Source organism: Odocoileus virginianus, chromosome 1, assembly GCF_023699985.2.
Source record: "Odocoileus virginianus isolate 20LAN1187 ecotype Illinois chromosome 1, Ovbor_1.2, whole genome shotgun sequence".
Taxonomy (NCBI): domain Eukaryota; kingdom Metazoa; phylum Chordata; class Mammalia; order Artiodactyla; family Cervidae; genus Odocoileus; species Odocoileus virginianus.
In genome coordinates, this window is record NC_069674.1 from 68,117,615 (window position 1) to 68,141,251 (window position 23,637).

Sequence of the window (23,637 nt, forward strand, 5' to 3'; positions counted from 1 at the left end):
AAAAACTGGGGAGCATAAAAAATACAAACTGATGAAGCATAAAGAATGATCACAAGTAGGTTCTCCAAAAGAATCCTTTAAATGGCCAACTCTTAAAGTTATTTAAAGTAAAATTCCACTTACAAAAACTTATCTTTACAATTAACTTTTTAGGAAATAAGCTACTGGATAAAACACTTTCTTTTGCCTCCTAGAGAAATTATAAACAAACTTACATTGCCATCATCCATCAGCATCAGATTTTTCAAGGTCAGCTCCTACTCAGGTCTTTATTTTCCCTTTTGTATCACTTAAGAAGATTAGTTTTTGTTGTTGATAAGAGGACAGACTTCCTGGGCATGTCTTGGTCAACACTGACAGTGGTCATTTGGGTGATCTGTTCTCTCTTAATAAATGCCACAGTGTCACTCAGAAGATCATGGTGGTCCTGATACAAAATCAACAGGGCCAGAATCAGGAGGGACGTGCTTCCATGCATTTCTTTGGGTTTTCTATGTTAGGTACAGGAAGTTCAGATCCTAAGGCAAACCTGTCCAGCTTGCTAAAGTAAAAGCACTTTATCTGCTCAGTTTACTGTCCCATATCTGTCACAACCTGTTCTCTCCATGGCAGGAAGGCAGTTCTCTGCACTTGCAAACAGAATAAACTATCCATAGAGAACTAGTGGGCATTTTGATTTTTATTTTCCACCTGATTTCAAGACAGTAAAATATTAGGTTGGTCCAAAATTAATTGCAGTTTCAGACCGTGTATTTTAAATTGTTATAACTAGGCTCAAACGTATCTTTATTAATCAAAATAGGAGCCATTACAATCAACACATTTTTGCCAATGAGAAATAAGTTCATTTATTCCTGTAGCATAAAAATCCATGCTTCAGGACTTGATGAACTCTTGGAAAGCACTTCCTGCCTTCTGCTGGTTGTGGAAGCATTTTCCCTGCAAAATGTTGTCGAGATGCTTAAAGAAGTGGTCAGGTGAATATGGCAGATGAGGCAAAACTCTGTAGCCCAATTCATTCAACTTTTGAAACGCTGGTTGTGCAACATGTGGTTGGGCATTGTTATGGAGAAGAACTGGACCCACTCTATTGACCAATTGCAGTTTTTGGTGCATCTCATCAATTTGCTGAGCATACTTCTCAGATGTAATGGTTTCGCCAGGATTCAGAAAGCTGTAGTGGATCAGACAGGCAGCAGACCACCAAACAGTGACCATGACCTTTTTCTAGTACAAGATTAACTTTGGGAAGTGTTTTGGATCTTCTCGGTCCACTGAACTGGTCATTATCAGTTGTCATATACAATCCACTTTTCATTGCAGGTCACATTCTGGTTGAGAAATGATTCATCGTTGGTGCGTAGAATAAGAGAAGACAACACTTCAAAACAATGGATTTTTTTATTTTGGGGTCAGCTCATGAGGTGCCCATTTATCGAGCTTTTTCACTTTTGCAATTTGCTTCAAATGCCACATGACTGTAGAATGGTCAACATTGAGTTCTTTGGCAACTTCCTGTGGAGTTTTAAGAGGACCAGCTTTGATGATGTTCTCAATTGGTCACTGTCAACTTCCAATGGCCAGTCACTATGTCAAGGGCTCTCGTCTCCTTTGCAAAACTCCTTGAACCACCACTGCATTGTATGTTTTTTGGCAGTTCCTGGGCCAAAAGCGTTGTTGATGTTGCGAGTTGTCTCTGCTGCTATACGACCCATTTTGAACTTGAATAAAAAAATCGCTTGAATTTGCTTTTTGTCTAACATCATTTCTATAGTCTAAAATAAATATAAAATAAACAGCAAGTGATGTCATTAGCAAAAAAAAAAAGCAAGAAATGTGCATTAAAATGATATATAACATGACCACATTTAAGAATTATTCCAATATCAAAGGGCAAAGTTCAACAATGCAAAACTGCAATTACTTTTGCACTAACCTAATACAATACTAAACTTGAGATCTCTATGTAAAACGTAGGGGGCAATCTGCTTTCCAGGGAGACAATAAAACAAGGAAGTTTTAAAAATAACTAATTATGATAAAAAATGGATCAGAATTGGACTCTAAAGTCTCCATATCCACCATGTTCCATAGCCTAGTCTACCTCTTCCCCTCCATCTCTGGATATGATTCTGGAACCAGCTTATGACATCTTCATGTTTGTCTTCATTCCCAAGCCCTGATTTGTCAGAACTACTTCAATGTTAATCAACATACATAAAGTTGGTACCTTACAAATACTCCCATTAAAGTCAAAGGAAATCAAAAGGTAAGTCAAAGGAAATCAAATGGTAATGCTCCAGGAAAATTTGTAGATATGACAAAGCTAGGGCAGGAACCAGTGGTGTGTGCATCTAGTTAGTCAGTCAGTTCAGTCGCTCAGTCGTGTCTGACTCTTTGCGACCCCATGAACCGCAGCACCCCAGGCCTCCCTGTCCATCACCAACTCCCAGAGTCCACCCAAACCCATGTTCATTGAGTCGGTGATGCTGCCATCCAACCATCTCATCCTCTGTTGTCCGCTTCTCCTCCTGCCCTCAATCTTTCCCAGCATCAGGGTCTTTTCCAATGAGTCAGCTCTTCGCATCAGGTGGCCAAAGTATTGGAATTTCAGTTTCAACATCAGTCCCTCCAATGAACACCCAGGACTGATCTCCTTTAGGATGGACTGGTTGGATCTCCTTGCAGTCCAAGGGACTCTCAAGAGTCTTCTTGAACACCACAGTTCAAAAGCATCAATTCTTCGGTGCTCAGCTTTCTTTATAGTTCAACTCTCACATCCATACACGACCACTGGAAAAACCATAGCCTTGACTAGACAGACCTTTGCTGGCAAAGTAATGTCTCTGCCTTTTAATATGCTGTCTACGTTGGTCATAACTTTCCTTCCAAGGAGTAAGCATCTTTTAATTTCATGGCTGCAATCACCATCTGCAGTGATTTTGGAGCCCAGAAAAATAAAGCCAGTCACTGTTTCCACTGTTTTCCCATCTATTTGCCATGAAGTGATGTGCATCTAGATGTAATGCTTTTGTTGTTGGCAGTATTGTGCTGCTGGTGCCAACCTGCTATCTACTCCTGCTTATTGTCACCACATCTGGAATCTGAGATCTCATGACCGACAGGTTTAGAAAAGATCAGCTGTCTTGAACCTACCTGCTAAGGATCTTTCATCTTCTATACTACTATAGTGATTTTCCTAAATGGAAATCTTACCATGTGCCTCAAAACAACTCACTGCCAGAGAATAAAGTCCAAACTCCTAGCCAGGCATATAAATCCCTTCCTCCACACTGCTCCTCCTACTCAAAGCATCAGACATAAATCTGAGGTATTTGGTGCTCCAAGAGAACTCCTTTCTCCTCTGCCACCACGCCCTACCTTCTGCTGCACTTCTGAAGAGAATCCTCTCATCCACCTTTGGAACTTGCTTCATACCTCTCAGGCTTCAGTGCTATATCACTTTCTCCACAAGGCCTTTCCTGATAGGCTTTCTTTCCTCTGAGCTTCCCTCTCAGTAAAATGAGTATCCTAATTGCTGTACCTTCCTTTAACTCCAGGGTCACATGGAAGAAATGACAACAAACAGTCTCTGAAAAATGCAGAACACTACATAAACTCCAGGTTGTGTTATTATAAAAGTTATAATACAATAAGCCTTTTTTCTTCAGGAACCTAATTATAGTACTTGTGATGATTATTATGAAATTAGCCTTCACAAAGTAAAATGTTTCCTGTTTATTTCTTAAACGTGAGCTAAACTAAAAATGGGAATGAGAACTGTGCTTACGTCAGCCACAAATAGATTAAAATTGGACCCATACAGAGGGGATTAGCATGACCTTTAAGGATTCCCTGATAGCTCAGCTGGTAAGGAAACCACCTGCAATGCAGGAGACCCTGGTTCAATTCCTGGGTTGGGAAGATCCACTGGAGAAGGGATAGGCTACCCACTCCAGTATTCTTGGGCTTCCCTGTGGCTCAGCTGGTAAAGAATCGGCCTGCCATGAGAAAGACCTGGGTTTGATCCCTGGGTTGGGAAGATTCCCTGGAGAATCGAACAACTCCAGTATTCTGGCCTGAAGAATTTTAAAGGGTCACAAAGAATCAGCCACGACTGAGTGATTTTCACTTTTGCCCCACGTGATTTTCAGTATTTTTGGGTTAGGGTTATTGTATTTTGTATTTTGCAACCTTTCTGTAAACCTAAAATTATAGTTAAAATTTAAAAAGACTTCAGTTTAATTATTTTTAGATTAATTTACTAGGGCCATTGAGTCAGTTTATTGTATAATTTAGACAAATTTAGAGTGATTTCTGTATTTTTCTAAAATGACTGTAGAATTCATCAGTGAAAAGAAAAGAGCTGTGTCTAAACCCCAAACTCAGACTCTAAACTCATGGGTATTAAACACTATCAGATAAAAACTTAGAAAAAAAAAAAAGGACAAATATTGGTTGAGAATGAGTTATAGTCTCATCTTACCAATAAAATGATCAGGACTCTGTACTGCCCTTGAGAAAAGCAAAGCAATGTTACAGTTAGCCAATGATAAGATTTCCCTAAATACAGCTTCCGCCTGACCTCTTGTACATCCTTAAATCCCAATGTCATAACCTGGCACATGCTTTATAAACAGCAAAGAGAGTGAAAAGATAACAGGTTATGTAGGTAACTTAGCCATAATTATACTACCATAGGTAAGTCTCCACAGTACTACCTCAGACAGGGAAGTTTTGCTTTACAAGTATTATTTTCCATAAGGAACCTGGTAGAGAGTAGAGCGTGTTGTGCCCAGAACTTCTGTGTCTTTCCTCAGATTCCAAGAACAAATCAGAATATGACCAATGTTACAGTCAATGTTAAACAGTTATCTGAACATTCTTCTCAGATTTTGAGCAGTTGTGCCTTCAGTGAGATGCTGTTTAAAACACTCTTGTTTTTTGAGCATTCAAAAAATTCACAACTATCTGGTTGCCTAATTAGATTGTACTTGCTCTGCCAGCCACTCCCAGCTCCTTCTTAGGAGAGTAGGAGCTCCTCTGAATTCAGCTGACTGGCAGAAGCAGTGCTGGACTATATATTACCGAGGGCAACAGCAGTAGCTCACTTCCCCTTGGTTTCGCACAGAGTATGTAAATGAGTTCTGATAAATGACCAGTTACTATTCTTCTGTGATCTCTATCTTTTAAAAGTTAGTGGCATGTGGCCAAGCAAGAGAGAACTTAATACTCAAGGCACATTCTCTTAGTACCAATGGCTTCCTGAAGAGAAACAACCATGCCTTCCATTAGTGGGCATGAACCAGAAGCAGAAGAGAAAGCAAAAAATAAAAAACAAGAGTCAGAAGAGAGGAAATAGAAAGTTAAACTTCTCAGAGACTGAGAAAGCTCCATGTCAATTCCAATTTCTGAAACCTTCAAAAAAGGCCGGGTTGGGGGTGGGGGGGGGTGGATACTGAAATGCCCAAACTGGCTTACTACATTACAGTATATTTTTTATTTACATGAACAAATAAAGCTGCAAAGTGAGCATCGTTCTGACTTGTCAGTGTATATCTGATTTGGAAATAACATGAGAGTCTAATTTGAATCTTTGTGAATATGAAGCCCAAGCCAAATAGCACTACTAGCCACAACCCAACACCAGGGCAAACCCCAAAACCTCAACAGAGTGGGAGTAAAAGTTTAGAAAAACAAACTAAAGAGAATAAAATGAGAAGAGTAGCAAGGAAGCCAGTATGGAGATCACTACCATGGGAATCCCATAACTGGGTGCCAGTAGAAAATTTTTTATTTTATTTTTTAAATATTTTCCCCCTTTATTTTTATTAATTGGATAGAAAATTTTTTAAAAGGGGGTGGGGAGCAGGAGGACCTGAGGTATTACTTACAGTAGTCTCAGGAGTACTGGGTACTAATGCATGGTCACCTTCCACTGATTCTTCTCTAAGGAGCATCTCTGAAGCCTTCTTGTTTGGTAAGAGGAATCTGCAATCATTCACTAGGTATCCACTGAATATAAGGCACTGTGCAGGGATTGAAGAATGGAAGTCAGGATCAAAAGAATAAGATTGTCTCTGTGGACCGGGAAATTGAAATATGTTCTCTGCATTCTCTGGGAAATAAACAAGGAGGTAAACAGGTCTCAAATGAGAAAGGGTTAGCTTCTTAGAAAGAAGGTCAGTAACACTTGAATAACTTCAATGGCGAGGAATCTGCTGACTCACAGACAAGTGCTTGGAACATCAGTATACATAGGTCAATACTCGGAAGCTGGTATATTGAGATTCCGTTGTGCTAGATTCCTTTCTTCCGTATTTGGGGTACATGATGTTAGTCCCCTTACCCTACACGCCAAAAGGCCAGCATTCCATCTCCAAGAACTTCCAAGATACTAGGGAAGCCAAAAAGATAATTCCTTCGCGGCTCCGATAACTGGGTGCCAGAAGGAAGGTGTCACCTAGGCGACTCTCGAATGGGGAGCAGCAAGTAGCCTTCTGTAGAGACTCCAAGAGCGCCCCACGTAGAAAACCTGACTGACAGGATAGGTGAGGTGGGTAGATGGGATAGAAGAAGCCAGTCGGACCGAGCCTTTTTCTATTAGGGATAACCTTTTTTGTACATCGTTCAACCATGACTCCAATGGTTAAGTCTGAAAATAAACAATTTCCATAAGAATGTTTGATCACGCTTCTGAGACCCTGTACAGCGTGGTCGCTCAAAGTCCGTTATTCTGCAGTAACTTTCCATCATTTTAATAAAAGGTCTCTAACACCGCCTTAAATCGCGCCTTCAAAGTCAATGTTATAAACCTAGCTAAAACATCGGCAAGCGTGACGGGAAGCCAGTGTAATAAAACTGTTGGGCCAAAGCCTTAGGTTTTCGCTGGGTCGCTTTCGCGGCGCGTGGCAGCGGCCCCAGCTACGCTGGCGCGGGACTGAGCGCGCGCATGCGCGGCAGGAATCCGAGCGCGGAGGCTGGACTTGAGGGAAGGGGGCGCGGCGCACGCAGCATGGCGTCCAACATCTACTTGGTTCGCCAGCGGATCAGCCGGGTGGGTCAGGTACGGCTCGGGGAGGCACCGCCCCTTCCCTGTCCGGGTCCGCCCTCGCCTCCCGCGCTCGCCCCTCTCCGTCTCCGCCCCAGCGCCTCGGCAAGCGGCTCAACCGCCGCCGCCCCGCCCCGCGGCCTCCCAGGCCCGCCTCCCGGAGCCGCCCCTCCTGCCCTTCCTCGCGGCCGTGGAGCTCTGTCTGTCCGGTCGGTCCCCCTCCTCCTCCGCCCCGCCGTCCTAACACTCTTTCCCTCCTTCCCTCAGAGGATGTCCTCCTTCCAGCTCAATCTCAACCCGCTCAAGGAGCCTCTCGGCTTCATCAAAGTCCTCGAGTGGGTGAGTGCAGCCTGCGCCGGCGAGGCTGGGAATCGCGTTGCCGCGCCCGCTCCGGTTCCTGCTCCCCTTCCGGCGCCCTCTGCCAGGAGACTGGGAGCTCTGGGAACTGGGGCGCAGCCCGCCCCGCACGGGCTGCGAAGCCGCCTTTGCCCCCGGGGACGGTCCCGGACGGGACTGGACGCGCGGGGAGGGGAAGTGAGGCCGAGGCCTAGGCCTGCGCGGGGCGGGGACGATGCGGTCGGCGTTGAATCACGAGTCCCTCGGCTGCCTCCGTCCCAGGCGGAGCCCCCCCACCCCCACCCCTACACACACCGAAGCTCTCCTCTGGGTGTCCCCGGGAGAGTGGGGGTTCAAATTTCTCTTTGGCTTCACAGCTTTCCGCAAGGGAAGAGAAAACTTCCTGTTGCGGTCTAACCGAAACCCAGCGGGCTGGAGTCGTGCTCAGGCCGGCGGGCGCTGCCTCTGCGCCTCTAGTAGAAGGGGCCAGCCAGTGCATGTCTGTCCCCTGCGGACTCGAGGCCGCGCTCCTTCAGAAGTTGGTGTGCCTTCCCCAAGTGATTTGACGAGCTCTTGGGTCTTAATATGCTTTTAAGATTGACTCCAAGTTAAAAAGGATAAAAATAAACTGGGACAGGGAAACGGGCGGGGTGGGGGGGGCAAAATGCGATTTTAGTCTGATCCACTGAAACTAAACACACGTTAGGAATCGCAAGTTGGGAGCACAAGTTAGGAATCCAGTTTGTTTTAGGTATTTCGCAGCAGCGTCCTGCAGTCAGCTTTCAGTCCTTCCCTGGGGACGCTCTTAATCATTACCATCAAAGCAGATTTATTACTTCGACCTTGGTAATGATCTCTTTGGAGGGCTTAGTGAATAAATACACCAGGCACTGCCTTCAGAGTTAGTGGCCTAGTACACACTCCAGTGCTGGCTTTCGGGCCCGTATTAATAGGCAGCTGGCATCAGTTCAGTGTGCAGGCAAGTAGCTTTTGTAGCCAGCAGTATTTACATCCGTAACTCTTCAACCCCCTATGTTTAGTGATAAAGTGGTGACGAGTAAGAACTTAGATTTCCTGTTAAATAACCTGCGGAGGTAACACAGAAACTGAGATTCTCTAATGAGTGCTCAATCTGATTTCCTTCCTACACCCAAAGTTTCCTGTTTCCCCCAAAGTTTAACTTGGTGTTTTCTGAAAACTGTGCTAATTTCACACAAACGTTTACGTTACAGACACCTAAATGTACGTATTTAGGGTTCTATAAACATCTATCCAGATTTAAATATAAAGAGAATTCTATTTGAGTGTATAAAAATTTTACATTACAAGAGGAAAAACACATTGAACTGGGCTAATCAAATACCAAGTTTAAGGAAAAAAATCTTACACCTAGTAGTTTAGTCTTCTTGAGGATTGTAATTAAAATTATAATTAATTTAAAATTTCAGTTAAATGAAGTTAATATTTGTGCTTACATTTTTCATCAGTCTTTTTTAAAACAACTTTTTTTCTTAATATTTTAAAATATTAGTGGTAAGTTTATTAGTGATCATTGGTCTGACATTTTTGAAAGATACCCTTTTTAAGCTTAGGAAAATACTACTTTCAGTTTGAACAACTCATTACACAGAGACTCTTTCATGAAAAGAATATTCATTGTTGATGAGGTAGAGAATTATTTATTCAACAAATATTTGAGTATATATTATATATCAGTGCTGTGCTAAGCACTAACAGACAAACGGTGAATAAAACATGGTTTTTTTCCCTCATGACCTAATGAAAGACATGAAAACAAATATAAATATGCTGTATGACCAATACTATAATAAAGGTATAGGTTAAGTGTAGCAGGTGAAAGGAAGGAGAAATCAAATTGCTTGGAGGTGTAAAGAGGATTTCATAGATTAAAGAACTTGTTCACTTGGTGAATGGGTGGGGAATGGCTTTCTAGGTAAAGAGGAGCTTATGTTCAGTAGTGTGAAAAGTTGAAGCAGCAGAGCCCTATTTGAGAACTTAAGTAGTTGAGGTTGACTGCAGTCTTTACTGGAAGGGAGATGGCAGTTTGAGATGATTCTGAAAGGTTTCAAAGGGCTTGCAGAATAGTTTGGAGTTTATTGTATGAGCCAGTGGTTCTTAACCCTTTGGGTTAACCTTGGATAATCTAGGCCCTTAAGAAAATGCATACATGCAGGTACAGAATTGTGTGTTGTTTATTCCACAGCTTCCACTTAAGACCAGAATTCCTATTGTGTGTAGTGGATTCACTCATTCAAGAGTAAATAAGCAAGTGGATAATATAATTAGATTTGCCTTTTAGAAATTTTTATTTTGTCAGCAGTGTAGGGGATGAATTGAAAAGGAAAGGCCATAATTGAAGAAAGGGAAATCTATTGTTTGAAGTATAATGAAGGCCTAAAACTAATCGCAGTGGAATTAGAAAGCAAGAGGTTTAGAAATTAGAATATATTTGTGTGTTTGCATGTGTTTAGTCGCTAAGTCTTGTCCATCTCTGACCCCATGAACTGTAGCCTACCAGACTCCTCTGTCCGTGGGATTTTTCAGGCAAGAATATTGAAGTGGGTTGCCATTTTCTTTTCCAGGTGATCTTTCCCACCCAGGGACTGAACCCACATCTCCTAGATTGTAGACGAATTCTTTTTTTTGTTAACTCTTCCTCAATTTTATTTATTTATTTTTAATTAATTTATTTAATTAGAGGCCAGTTACTTTACAGTATTGTGGTGGTTTTTGCCATACTTTGACATGAATCAGCCACGGGTGCACGTGTCCCCCAATCCTGAACCTGCCTCCTACCTCCCTCCCCACCCATCCCTCTGGGTTGTCGCAGAGCACAGGCTTTGAGTGCCCTGATTCATGCATCAAACTTGCACTGGTCATCTATTTTATATATGGTAATACACGTGTTTCAGTGCTATTCTCTCAAATCATGCTACCCTTGCCTTCTCCCACATAGTCCAAAAGTGTTCTTGTTACAGCTATGTCTCTTTTGCTGTCTTTCTTGCATATAGGGTCATTTTTACCATCTTTCTAAATTCCACATATGTGAGTTAATATACTGTATTGGTGTTTCTCTTTCTGTCTTACTTCAGTCTGTATGAATAGGCTCCAGTTTCATCCACCTCATTAGAACTGACTCAAATACATTCTTTTTTATAGCTGAGTAATATTCCATTGTGTGTATGTACCACAACTTCCTTATCCATAAGTCTGCCAGTGGACATCTCCGTTGCTTCCATGTCCTAGCTGTTGTGAACAGCGGGCAGGCGAATTCTTTACTGCTGAGTTCCCAGGGCTTCCCGGGAATACATGTGTAGGATGAAGAAAAGGCAGGGCTCTGAGATGACTGCCGTGCTTCTGACTCGGAGTAGAAGTGGCACATCTACCCAAGACAGATCGCTAAGGAAAAGCCGCAGATTTTAGGTAGAGGTCAGTAAGGCTTTGGATATATTAAGCTTGTGGTCTCTTTAGAGCATGTAAGTGGTGGTACCCTGTAGATATATATAGGTCTAGAATTTAAAAGAAATACAGGCTGGAGATTCAGCAAATATTTGATTGCAAAGGAAAAGGGAATAGTTAGGAGAATGGAGAGAAATAACCTCATTGTGAGATATTTCAAGAAAAGAGATATTTCAAGAAAAGAGTACTCAGCAATATTCGGTGCAATGTGAAAGGAAGTGAAAGTGAAGTCACTCATTCATGTTCGACTCTTTGCGACCCCATGGACTGTAGCCCACCAGGCTCCTCCGTCCATGGAGTTTTCCAGGCAAGAATACTGGAGTGGGTTGCCATTTTCTTCTCCAGGAGATCTTCCCGACCTAGGGATTGAACCCAGGTCTCCCACATTGTAAGCAGACGCTTTACCATCTGAGCCACCAGGGAAGCAGATTAGGTGTAATAGGTTAAGTAAAATAATTTGTAAAATGCCATCTCTTGATTTTGGTAATCAGTAGGCTTTAGTAAGAGCAATTTTGGTAAAATCAGAAACCAGATGGTAGTAGGCCAAATGGATGTATGTAAGAAAAAGAATACAGTGAGAGTAGACCACTATTTGACTGTGAAGATGGGAGAGAATGAAAGCGTTAGTCACTCAATCCTGTCTGACTCTTTGCGACCTCCTGTAGCCTGGCAGGCTCCTCTATCGATAGACTTCTCCAGGCACGAATACTGGAGTGGGTTACCACTCCCTACTCCAGGGGCTCTTCTGGACCCAGGGGTTGAGCCTAGGTCTCCAGGATTGCAGGCGAGATTCTTTACCATCTGAGCCAGCAGGAAAGCCTGGGTGGAAACCTGTTTTAAAGATGGGAAAGATTGAATGTGTGTGTACACTGTGGAGAAGAGACTTCTGAATAGGAGGTTTAAAACAGAAGCTGAGAGGGATAAGACAAAGTTCTAGAAGAGAAAGGCCCATAGCAGGAATTTTTTAATGTGTTTTGAATGAATTGTTGAAGTTTCATAAGGTGTTGAAAGATGTATGGGTTGCTTCTAAAAATAGTAAGTTTACAAACAAATCTAAAATCTAGATAAAGGCTGTTTATTATAAATGTTACTATCAGAATAATTCTCCAACTCAGTTTATGTTTAACAAGATTCTGGAAGATGTTAGACTAAGATGCAGTCTGATAATATGTAACTTTCAAGGGGTTACAACTCTGAAGGTCTCAGAGACATGAAGGCAAGCGCCCAGTAAATATTTATTGACAGGATAAAAATCCGGTTGCCAAAGCAGAAGCATTTCTACTTTGCTTCTAAACTGCAGCTACCATGCATATATATATATATATATATCAATTTGTTTAAACAGCATACTTTCAGAAATATGTGCTAGTTTATATAGAATAATCATCCCAAGTAGACTAGTAAGATTTTTGCAAACAGGACCATGTTTTATTGTAATTTTGTAGTTTATAATGTAGCACAGAGGAACACCACAGAAAATACAGATTGTATTACAGAGTACAGGGGATGAGGCAAAAAGGATTTCAAATGGTATTTTGTGCCTAACAGATCTCTCTGTACATGTAAAACTTGTAATAGACTGACTGACTTACCCCATGCCTTTGCTCTCTGTTTCTTCTACCTGGAATCCTCTCAGTATTTACTTTGAACACTCTCATGGGATATACAAGATGTTTTTTCCATAGACTATATATATATTTATGTTGTGTGTATACATATATGTACATATATATAGTCAGTGCTTTTAGAATGCACAAACATCTACACATATGCACTTACCTCACATGAATAACAATCTCTGATAAAACATTAAAGGGAAATTTAAGGTAACAGAGCAATGCTTTATTATAATAAAGTGGTCTCAAACACTGGTCTCAGAACCCCTTTAAACACCTAAATATTGAGCAACCCCAAAGAACTTTTGTGTATGTAAGTTATATCAGTTAGTATTTACCATATTAGAAATTTAAGCTGAGATTTTTAAAAAAATTTTTTTATTTTAAAATAATCACTTGAAAGTTAGATTACGTCAGTGACAACAAATGCTGCTGGTTTTTCTTAAAGTGAAAGGCTCATTTTATTCATTTTAAAAAAAAAAAAGGTCTGACAGATATCTGAGTCAGAATAACTATATTTTGTCTATTACTCATTCTTTCAAGTAAAAATAGTATTCAGCGAAAAAAGTGACTATTTCAGGGAACAACTCAGTTGCTTAAATGCTCTCCCTGGAGACAACCATTGTATTTCGGTATGCAGTAAAAGTGATTTTTGTTTGTTCATTTGTTATTGAAGTACTATAGTTAATTTACAATGTTGTTTTAGTTTCTGGTGTACAGCAAAGTGATTCAGTTATACATACATATACATGTATATGTATATACATATATATACATACATATATGCTTTTTCATTTCCATTATAGTTTATTACAGTATATTATAGTTCCCCGTGCTATACAGTAGGACCTTGTTGTTTATGTTTCCTATAGTAGTGTGTATCTGCTAATCCCAAACTCCTAATTTATTTCTCCCTGCCTCTTCTTTGATAACTATAAGTTTGTTTTCTATGGCTGTGAGTCTCTCTCTGTTTTTTGTGTTTATTTGTATCATACTTTTAGATTCCCCATATAAGTGATATCTTATGATATTTCTCTCTTTCTGACTTACTTCATTTAGTCTGATAATCTCTAGGTCTATCCAAATTGCTGCAAATGGCATTATTTCATTCTTTTTTATGGCTGAGTAGAATTCCATTCTATTTATAGACTACATCTTTATCCATTCATCTGTCAATGAACATTTAGGTTGCTTCCATATCTTGGCTATGTAAATGGTGCTGCTGCGAGCATTGAGCATTTTCAAATTCGAATTTTCTCCAGGTGCATACTCAGGAGTGGGATTGCCAGATCATATGGCAACTCTGTTTTTAGTTTTTTAAAGAACCTCCATGCTGTTTTCTGTGACTGCACCAGTTTACATTCCCACCAATAATATAAGGAGGATTACCTTTTCTCCATATTCTCTCCAGCATTTATTATTTGTAGACTTTTTGATGACTGCCATTCTGACTGGTGTGAGGTGATACTACATTATTTGCAGTTCCCTGATAATTAGTGAAGCTGAACATCTTGTCATGTATCTGTTGGCCGTCTGTATGTCTTTGGAGAAATGTCTATTTAGGTCTTCTGCCCATTTTTTGATTAGTTTATTTTTTGTCATGGAGTTGTGTGGGCAGTTCATATATTTTGGAAATTAAACCCTTGTCACTTGCATCGTTTGCAAATATTTACTCGCAGTTCTTGGCTTGTCTTTTCAGTAGTAATAGTATTTGCACATATTGTTTGATCCCATAGAATTTTAAAAAGACTCAAGAGTCAGGATTTAATAAAAGTAATAATTTTTCTGTTTCATCAAAGACACTTTCAAGTAAAACTGGCTTTTTTCGTTAACTGCAAGTGCATGGCAATGAGCTAACAGTTTGATGCTGTTAATTCTTACTGAACTAATGATGCTTCATTCTTACTGAAGCCTAGCAGTTTTACCCATCAGTGCTTTTGTGTTGATCAGCACAAATGTCAACATAGGGTAAAGAGCAAATGATGTTGTAATAATACTGTGAAAATATTTTTGACCTCATAGACCCCTTGAAAGAATCTTGGGTACTCTGTGGGATCTACAGACCACACACACTGAGAATTGCTTTTCTAATACAGGGTAATTGTCGTTGGAGACCATCAATGGAACAGAAATATGGGTGGGAGAAGGACTATTCTTGGATCAGGAAAATAAATCTGAGAAAAAGCTTCAACCTATTTTTTGGATTTATGACTTCCATGGATAGAGTACTTAAAGTACTAACAAAGACCTTAATCAGTCTACCTGCTTAAGGTCTGGATTTGTGATAACTTGAGTGTTCTCCTATGTTAGTAGTTTGGGGTCCCAAAATATAGATACAGTGTTTGCAAAGTAGGGAATTAGAAATGACTATAAAACTTCTGGGCAGGGAGATTACTTATAAAACCACTAGACCAAGATGGAAAAGGGGGAAATAACATACTCAAGTTGAGCCTGTATCAAATGTCCTGAAACACATGAAGAAAACTAGTTCACTTAAAAGCTCAGATTATATCAGTGGTAACAGATACTCAGTTTTCTGTGAAGTGACAGACTCATTTCATGACAGCCATCCAGATCAAGAGTCAGAATACTGATTCACTCCAAAAGACCTAAAAATAATAGAACAGTCTGAAATTATTTTAAAATAGGTATATTTTGGTTCCTCGGAGATTTCTAGTTCCATATTCAGCGAAAAAATTGTCTAAGAATAAAGGTGACATAGAGATGTTTTCAACATGCTGTAATTAAGAGTTAGCAAAAAATATCTAGCTATTTAACAGGAACTCAGATTTACTTCTTGTAGCTCAAATTCTTATGGTTTATGGAAACTACTAGGAGGCTACTTAGAACTTTCTGTGATTGTACTTTTCAAACAGATGGAAATAATAGAAAAGTGAAATTGAAGCACTTTGAAACTGACTTTACTGCTCAGTGCACAGTGGAAATAAACTGAAATATCAACATCAGTAACAAAATGTTTCTTAAAAATTAATAACTTTAATAAATGCTTCAGACCTTGACTTAGAAAAATCAGTACCTTGGCTCTAGGCATCTAATCTGGCTGACTGTAAAAGCAGACATGCTATGATAGTTCATCTAACGTACTGAATGGTCATTTGATTTAGTAAAACAGCATGCATTGATTTTGGACATAAACCCTCATTTACAGTATACTTTTAGGTCTATTTCTGAAGATTTCAATTATATAATTTTCCTGAACAGGTCAGTCATGAAACAAAATAGCAGAGAGGACCCTGCAACTAAAAACATGTAAAAGATATCCATAAATTAGATGAGTACCAATGTTCACCAGTAGAATCTTCTGTGAGCTGTGCAGTGTCTGGAAGTAGGAACTGGGACTCTGGCTGATTATCCTTATAAATTTTTATACACAAAGCCCCAAGATGCATGTTTTACTGTTGTTATCTTAAGGCATATTATATACTCTTGTTAAATTTCATTCAAATTAAAAAAACAACCCTTATTTCAGGTATTTGTCTAATAATTTTTTTCTCTCAACTTTTTCTGATTAAGTAGAATCTTTTTTTAACCTGGTCATGTGGCTGATGAATCCAGTTCACAAAGAGTATTAGTGCTCTTGGACATGAGTTTTTGTATTGTCACTGAGTAGTTTCCATGAAGACATTTTTAAGCCACCAGTCCATTTTGTGAAGGTTGGTTTGGTTAAAAGTAAATAATTTATTCTATAAAGTCACTTAGCCATGAACACTCACATTATGATACATGAACTCTGGAGTAGAAGAATAGCTGATGGTATCACTGTCTGTCCTGTGTTATGGGACTCCTTTACCTTCAGGATACCCCACATACTGTCCCAACATCTGACTCTGACATACAGGCCCAACATGGGTTTCAGCAGTATATTAAATTTAATGAAGCTTTACTTCCTGTTTAAGAGTAGATATAAATAGACATATTTTCTTCTTGTACACCAGTTAAATTGAGTACTCCAGTCTGCTTTAGAGAGTCATATTCTAGAGAGCCAGTCTGAAGTATGTATGAGTTACAAATGTCTAAATCAGTGAGGCGTCTGTCATGTCTCTAATGTGGGTCCAGTGGGCAGAGAGGTAAGTGGAACTTCAGACTGTCCTCGTGAATATGGGACCTTTTGACCTGAACAGAAGCTTGCTCTCATCCTGTGCCTGGATTCTTGGTCATTGCAAGTGGAATTTCATGTCAGTGGTTTCAGTCATTCTTAATGGGATAGAGTGGGGGTGGGGGGTGGGATTAGTTTCCTAAGTGGCAAGGAAGTGTAAATCAGCATACCACTGCTACTCATTTTAGACTAGAAGTACAAACTGAAATGCTTATTGGAACCCCTCATAAAGTAAATGAGTATAGCAAGCTGTTTGGAAGAAGAAAGAATAATATAATTCATTGATTACTGGTAACTAACATGCATTCTGAGGGGTGGAGAGATGATAGAAAGTGACAGCAATCTGGAAAGCATATACCATTTCTTAAGTGTCATCTGTCACTTTATGGGAATATAGGTCTGATGTTGCCATAACTTTCATTTCCCCATTCCCATGCGGGAAATCCAAATTTTTGTGTGCAGCACGCTGATAATAAAATACTGACAACAGAGTCACATTTTTCATGAATACTGGGAAGACCATAAATCTGTTTTCAGGTCAAGTTTACCCGTGGGCTGCCAGTATATAAGTTCTAATTGAAATCAAAGTACTAGTATAATACAGGGAAAGGTGAGATGGTTGGATAGCTTACCCTCAGATTGTTTGTATTTCATTTAGTAAAAAGTGTGTACCTCATCCCTTTTTTCCCATAAGATAAAGACCAAAATGGCAAACATGAGATTTATTTATCCTCATAACAAAATGACAAACTTGAAATGATGAGTATATAAGACTTGAAATATGGCTTTATTTGTACATTATTGAGTATTGATTTTTTTTTTCCCCCTTTAGTTAAGCAGTTATTTAGTGAGCATTTAGCGTATGTCAGGCCTTCTGCTGGGTAAGAGTTGTGGTCCTTTAATGGACCGGAACCTGGTGGTCCGGAATCAACGATAAGAAAATGAAGGAGAGAAAGAAGCTAATATTCCCTGGTTTACGCAGAGAACCAATAAAACCCTAGAACAGGGCTTGCACCGCTCATGAAGGCACAGGGCGTCCTCTCGAGGAGGTCTTGGAAGCCCAGGCAGCAGGAGAGTGAGCTTGGCGGGTTTCCACGCTCCAGAGAATTAGCAAGAGGGAGGGGGAGAGAGAGAGAAAGAAAGACACGGGGACCTAAGCCACTGTTGGAGCAAGGGTGCTTTAATGATCTTTCTGTGAGTATATATAGGCTGTTGTACAAGGAATTTCTTTTGACAATGATAAAGATCAGAAAACCAAACGTACAGCAACCATTATCAAGGGAACAAGGGATTAACAATGGTCATAAGGTCAGGAGACAATCCACAACTCAAGAAAGAGGATCGAGACTAAGCAGTGTTGTTCTAAGGAGAATGTTTACCAAAGGAGATTCATGCATGTGTTTCATCCTGTGACCTCAGTCCTGAGAGCAGCATGCCGTTCCACTCGTTCCTGTTGCCAGGAGCTGATAAGGAACAGAGGATTTATGAGAAACAGCACGCAGGAATCCTCCTGTTAAATGTTCCCTGACAATTCCCCCTTATTTATTTATTTGTAAAAAGGGTCCTGACCATTTGAGTTTGTTTAGTTTTAACAATTTTTGCATAAAGGCAACAGTAAACAACAAATATAACTATCAAGACAATCACCAAAATTATAGTTCCTGACCGGATGCTGTGAGTGATGCTTTGAAACCATCTGCATGGGTCTAGCCCAGATAATTGATCAGCTAGTTGTTCAGCTAAAGTTTCCAAATGAGTGGAAGAGGGCAGACTTTTAGAAAAGGTTTCAAAGATTTCTTCTCATAATATTTGTACATTCAGAGAGGCATTATCTTGTATGTTTTATAAATGAAATTTGATTTGTTCCCAGTTGTAGGCACTATGATTGAATTGAACAGGAGGAATGCAAAATTAAGTAGAATTCCAATCACATTTTAGTATCACTTGTTTTTGTACATCTATTAATTGATCTCCAACCCATTGGATGGCTGTTTTTAATTTCTGAATTTTACCTTAAACTTCTTTATCTATCTGAGCCTGAGTGGCCCACATAGTATGGGCATCTTTAGTCTAATTTTGAATAAAGTTATGTGTTTGAATTGAAGTTTGTAAAGCAATGTCTGTGACAGCAGCAGTGATACAAATGGCTATTAACCCCCAAAATGTCAAGAATTAACCATCCAATGAATTGCTTAGATCGTTGGAATAATTTAGTGAGTAACCGGGAAGCAAGTCCTATCATAGGACCCTCTTCTCAGGGTCGTTGGGGATCTACTGGTAACCATAAACTATGTCAAGATTGAAGGATTGAAAGGGATTCGTTTTTTAGAGAAATAGAGGAATTAAGACAAGTATACAATATGCAATCTATACAGGTCACAGAACGTAAAGTCTATTAAATTGTAAGTTTTCTATAGCTATAACAAAAGGAAGGGGAACCCAAGCTTGTATAAAATATATGATTATAACAGAAGGAATAATTACTATGATTATGACTGGTCTCTGTGAAATATCTAGTCCAAGTTTGAAGTTTTTCAGTACTTGCAGCAAGTTTTCAGATGTTTCATTGTTTAGGCCCAGTTTGTTTATTGAGGATGATTTGAGGGTGACAAAGTGCCATTTTGCCGTCAAGCCAGCCAAGGAGTCCTTTTCATGGAAGCGTTTCATTGAACTGTTGGTATTCTTCTATGCTACTTGAGTAACATAATCATGTATAGTACTGTTAATATCATCTGAGCAGTTAGATAGCCATATACCATGGGGTCCCCAATCAACAATGGTGTAATTGACCACAAACATTAATTTCCCTGATTTAGCTTGACATCTATCTCAATAAACAGAAGTATATTTAAAGTCTTTATAAGTAAACCCCTTACATTCTAACTTTTGTCCTTTTCCTAGAGTTTTGGTAGTATTGACATGGTTTTCATAAAAGGACAGGGCAGTAAACAGTCCAAGCAATGTGTGGAAGTTCATTTTTGGAGGCAGGACGAAAGCCCATGTTTGTCGACTAACGTTAATGCATAATTTTGTTGGGCCCATGTATAAAGGAAGGATTTCATCGCCTAGAGAAATGTTGATTAGTCTTCATTCTTCCTCAGGATGAGAGGGCCCCTCGAAGCTCCAAGGAGGGGGCATATGTGTTGAGTCATTAGTGGATACGATTGGTCCTATATCTGCCCATTCTACAACTACAATAAAAGGGGGGTTAGGTATATAAGCCCAGTAAGTGTGATCAATCAAGTCAGCCTGAGCGGGGGAAGCAAAAGCAAGCATAGCGACAAAAATATTTTCTGGATTCTGAGGCATTCCCTGTTGAGAAATCATATTTTCAGCTTGATTAGTAAGGGTTTTTATCTGTCCCCAAGCAGGGAGATCATACGTTCGATGACGTCGAATGTGGTGTTTTTTGGAAATTTTTAAAGCCGCCATGGCTTGTACTGTAATTCTTCCTCCTGGGGTTTTTGTTGTTTCGTCTCTAGTTTGAATGCTGGGAGCCCCCTTAGGTCGAATCTTCCGAAGAGGAAGCCAGGTGAGTTCGTTGGATCCATCTGGAGAAATACAAGCATACCCCTTTCCCTGTAAGATTAGTTTCCTAGATTTCCATTGATTAGTTAACCCGTCTTGGTACCAAATGGGCAGAGGAAGGGAGCTGGTATTCAATGTCTTGAAATGTTTTTCTGCTTTTAATATCTCCTTGCGGTAAGTTTAAAAAATTTAAAACAAATAAAGCTATATTAACAATAGTTATAGGCTTAAAGAATGTATTGTGTTGGAATCTAGTAAAGTCTGCTCTGGATAAGGAATATAGACGTGTTCCTGTGTAGGTAAGCGCTGAAAACCCTGAATAAGGACAAATGCAAAGATACAACAGTCTGCCAAGGGAAAGGTAAAGGCAATAATCTTAAAAACAATAAGCTACGGTACAGTGTGCCATTTATTTACTAATTTTTGTCCTAAGTGGGAAACTAGTTTTTATTATTTTGGGTTTTTTTGTTTTCTTTTTTTTAAATGAGCCAGATACACAAGAAAAATGCCTGTAACAGAAGTAATGAACTTAAGTCTGTGGCAGCCAAGGAGTCATAATATTTCTACCACAAGGAATCAGACAGGGCCTTAATGGATGAGCTTGTTAGAGATGCAGGGTGGGGACAGAGGGGGAAATCCTGGCAGAAAAAACACATACATTCAAGACATAAATACTTGGTGTGTTTCAGGAACAGTGAGTATACAGTGCAATATGACAGAATTGTATAGGCGCTTGCACGGAGTACAGCGTATAAATCTAGAAAGATAATGTTGAGGCTGTGCCTCTCAGCCCTGCCTCTTATGCCAAATTAAGAACTTTGGGCTTTATATGTTTTCTTTATATAAATTTATATCTGGAAAGCCATTCAGGAAATCTCTTAACCATGGGAATGACATGACCAGATTTTGATTTTGTATCAGTATGACATCACTCTTAACAGCTCTATACCATAGAAACACAGTGCAGACTACAAATGCCAGCCATAGAGTAATTTTAAGCATTCTACTAGCCACATTAAAAAAGTAAGAAACAGGGGAGGTTAATTTTAATAATACATTTTGTGTAACCCAATATATCCAAAATATTATTGTTTCAACAAGTAATCAGTATAAACAGTTATTGATGAGATATTTTACATTCTTTTTTTCGTACTAACTCTTCATAAACCATGGTATATTTTACATGTACAACCATCTCAGGTCAGGCTAGCCAGTTTTAAAGTGCTCAGTAGCCACATGTGGCTTATGGCACCTTAATGGACACTGCAGCTCTAGAGGCCACAGTAAAAGATGGATGGCATTGAGAATGAGTGTAAAAGTGAGGAGTCTGTTGGGTTAGTCCAAGGGAAAAATGGTGAGGGCTTGAACAAGGATAGTGATCCTATGTAGCCCACTAGGCTCCTCTGTCCCTGGAATTCTCCAGGCAAGAATATTGGAATGGGTAGCCATTCCCTTCTCCAGGTAAACAGAGCTTTTAAAAGAATGACATTAGGTTTCTACAGTTCATCCTTGTTGACATAGGTAGCTACAGTTGTATTGCTTCATTGCTGTGTAAGTTCTCATTGTAAGTACTGTATACCAATATATTTTGTCTGCTTTCTTGTTGCTTCCCCTCTCCCCATATTCTGATATTATAAGCAATAGTACTGTGAACGTTCTTACACTTGTCATACAGTATGCATGAGTAAGAGTCTGTCCTAGATCTGTATGTTAGTAAACACTAACCATTTGTAACATTTTTGCAAATATTTTCTAATGGTTTGTAGTGTCCCCCAAATCAGATCATTCAAGGGAGTGAGAAATGAAGACAAAAATTGTAGTCTTTTTATTACCTAATCTCAGAAAGGACATCCCATTCCTTCTACCGTATTCTGTTCACTAGAAGCAAGTCACTGCTCTATCCACATTTAAGCGGGGTCAGTTCAGTTCAGTTCAGTTCAGTCTCTCAGTCGTGTCCGACTCATTGCAAGCCCATGAATCGCAGCATGCCAGGACTCCCTGTCCATTACCAACTCCTGGAGTTTACTCAAACTCATGTCCATTGAGTCAGTGATGCCATCCAGCCATCTCATCCTCTGTCATCCCCTTCTCCTCCTGTCCCCAATCCCTCCCAGCATCAAGGTCTTTTCCAGTGAGTCAACTCTTCACGTGAGGTGGCCAAAGTATTGGAGTTTCAGCTTCAGCATCAGTCCTTCCAATGAACACCCAGGACTGATCTCCTTTAGGATGGACTGGTTGGATCTTCTTGCATTTCAAGGGACTCTCAAGAGTCTTCTCCAACACCACAGTTCAAAATCATCAATTCTTCAGCACTCAGGTTTCTTCACAGTCCAGCTCTCACATCCATACATGACCACTGGAAAACCATAGCCTTGACTAGATGGACCTTTGTGGGCAAAGTAATGTCTCTGCTTTTTAATATGCTATCTAGGTTGGTCATAACTTTCCTTCCAAGGAGTAAGCGTCTTTTAATTTCATGACTGCAGTCACCATCTGCAGTGATTTTGGAGCCCCCAAAAATAAAGTCTGACACTGCTTCCACTGTTTCCCCATCTATTTCCCATGAAGTGATGGGACCAGATGCCATGATCTTAGTTTTTTGAATGTTGAGTTTTAAGCCAACTTTTTCACTCTCCTCTTTCACCTTCATCAAGAGGCTTTATAGTTACTCTTCACTTTCTGCCATAAGGGTGGTGTCATCTGCATATCTGAGGTTATTGATATTTCTCCCGGCAATCTTGATTCCACCTTCTGCTTCTTCCAGCCCAGCGTTTCTCATGATGTACTCTGCATATACGTTAAATAAGTGGGGTGACAGTATACAGCCTTGACGTACTTCTTTTCCTATTTGGAACCAGTCAGTTGGTCCATGTCCAGTTCTAACTGTTGCTTCCTGACCTGCATATAGGTTTCTCAAAAGGTTGGTCAGGTGGTCTGGCATGCCCATCTCTTTCAGAATTTTCCACAGTTTATTGTGATCCACACATTCGAAGGCTTTGGCATAGTCAACAAAGCGGAAATAGATGTTTTTCTGGAACTCTCTTCCTTTTTTGATGATCCAGCGGATATTGAAGAGGCGGTTCCTCTGCCTCTTCTAAAACCAGCTTGAACATCTGGAAGTTCTTGGTTCATGTATTGCAGAAGCCTGGCTTCGAGAATTTTGAGCATTACCTTACTAGCGTGTGAGATGAGTGCAGTTGTGCAGTAGTTTGAGCATTCTTTGGGATTGCCTTTCTTAGGGATTGGAATGAAAACTGATCTTTTCCAGTCCTGTGACCACTGCTGAGTTTTCCAAATTTGCTGGCATATTGAATGCAGCACTTTCACAGCATCATCTTTCAGGATTTGAAATAGCTCAACTGGAATTCCATCACCTCCACTAGCTTTATTCATAGTGATGCTTTCTAAGGCCCACTTGACTTCACATTCCAGGATGTCTGACTCTAGGTGAGTGATCATACCATTGTGATTATCTGGGTCGTGAAGATCTTTTTTGTACAATTCTTCTG

General features: G+C 40.0%; 1 protein-coding gene and 1 long non-coding RNA gene across 4 annotated transcripts in view; one reads left to right on the top strand and one right to left on the bottom strand.

Moving 5' to 3' along the window:
• Positions 1-752: 752 nt before the first annotated feature.
• LOC139035641 (uncharacterized) lies at positions 753-6,941 on the bottom strand. The gene is made up of 2 exons (XR_011488293.1): positions 5,895-6,941; positions 753-1,775 (listed from the first exon to the last, which is right to left on the bottom strand). It is a non-coding gene; the product is annotated as an uncharacterized lncRNA (long non-coding RNA).
• A 59-nt stretch (positions 6,942-7,000) lies between these two features.
• SYPL1 (synaptophysin like 1) overlaps positions 7,001-23,637 on the top strand; it is a 34,555-nt gene continuing 17,918 nt past the window's right edge. Inside the window, exons 1-2 of one of the 3 annotated variants that reach the window (XM_070469282.1) lie at positions 7,001-7,066; positions 7,319-7,390. In XM_070469282.1, the coding sequence (XP_070325383.1) occupies positions 7,016-7,066; positions 7,319-7,390 (123 nt within the window). In that variant the 5' untranslated portion in view covers positions 7,001-7,015. The remainder of the gene's footprint in view (positions 7,067-7,318; positions 7,391-23,637) is intronic. The other 2 variants (XM_070469289.1, XM_070469286.1) reach the window with 2 other exon arrangements.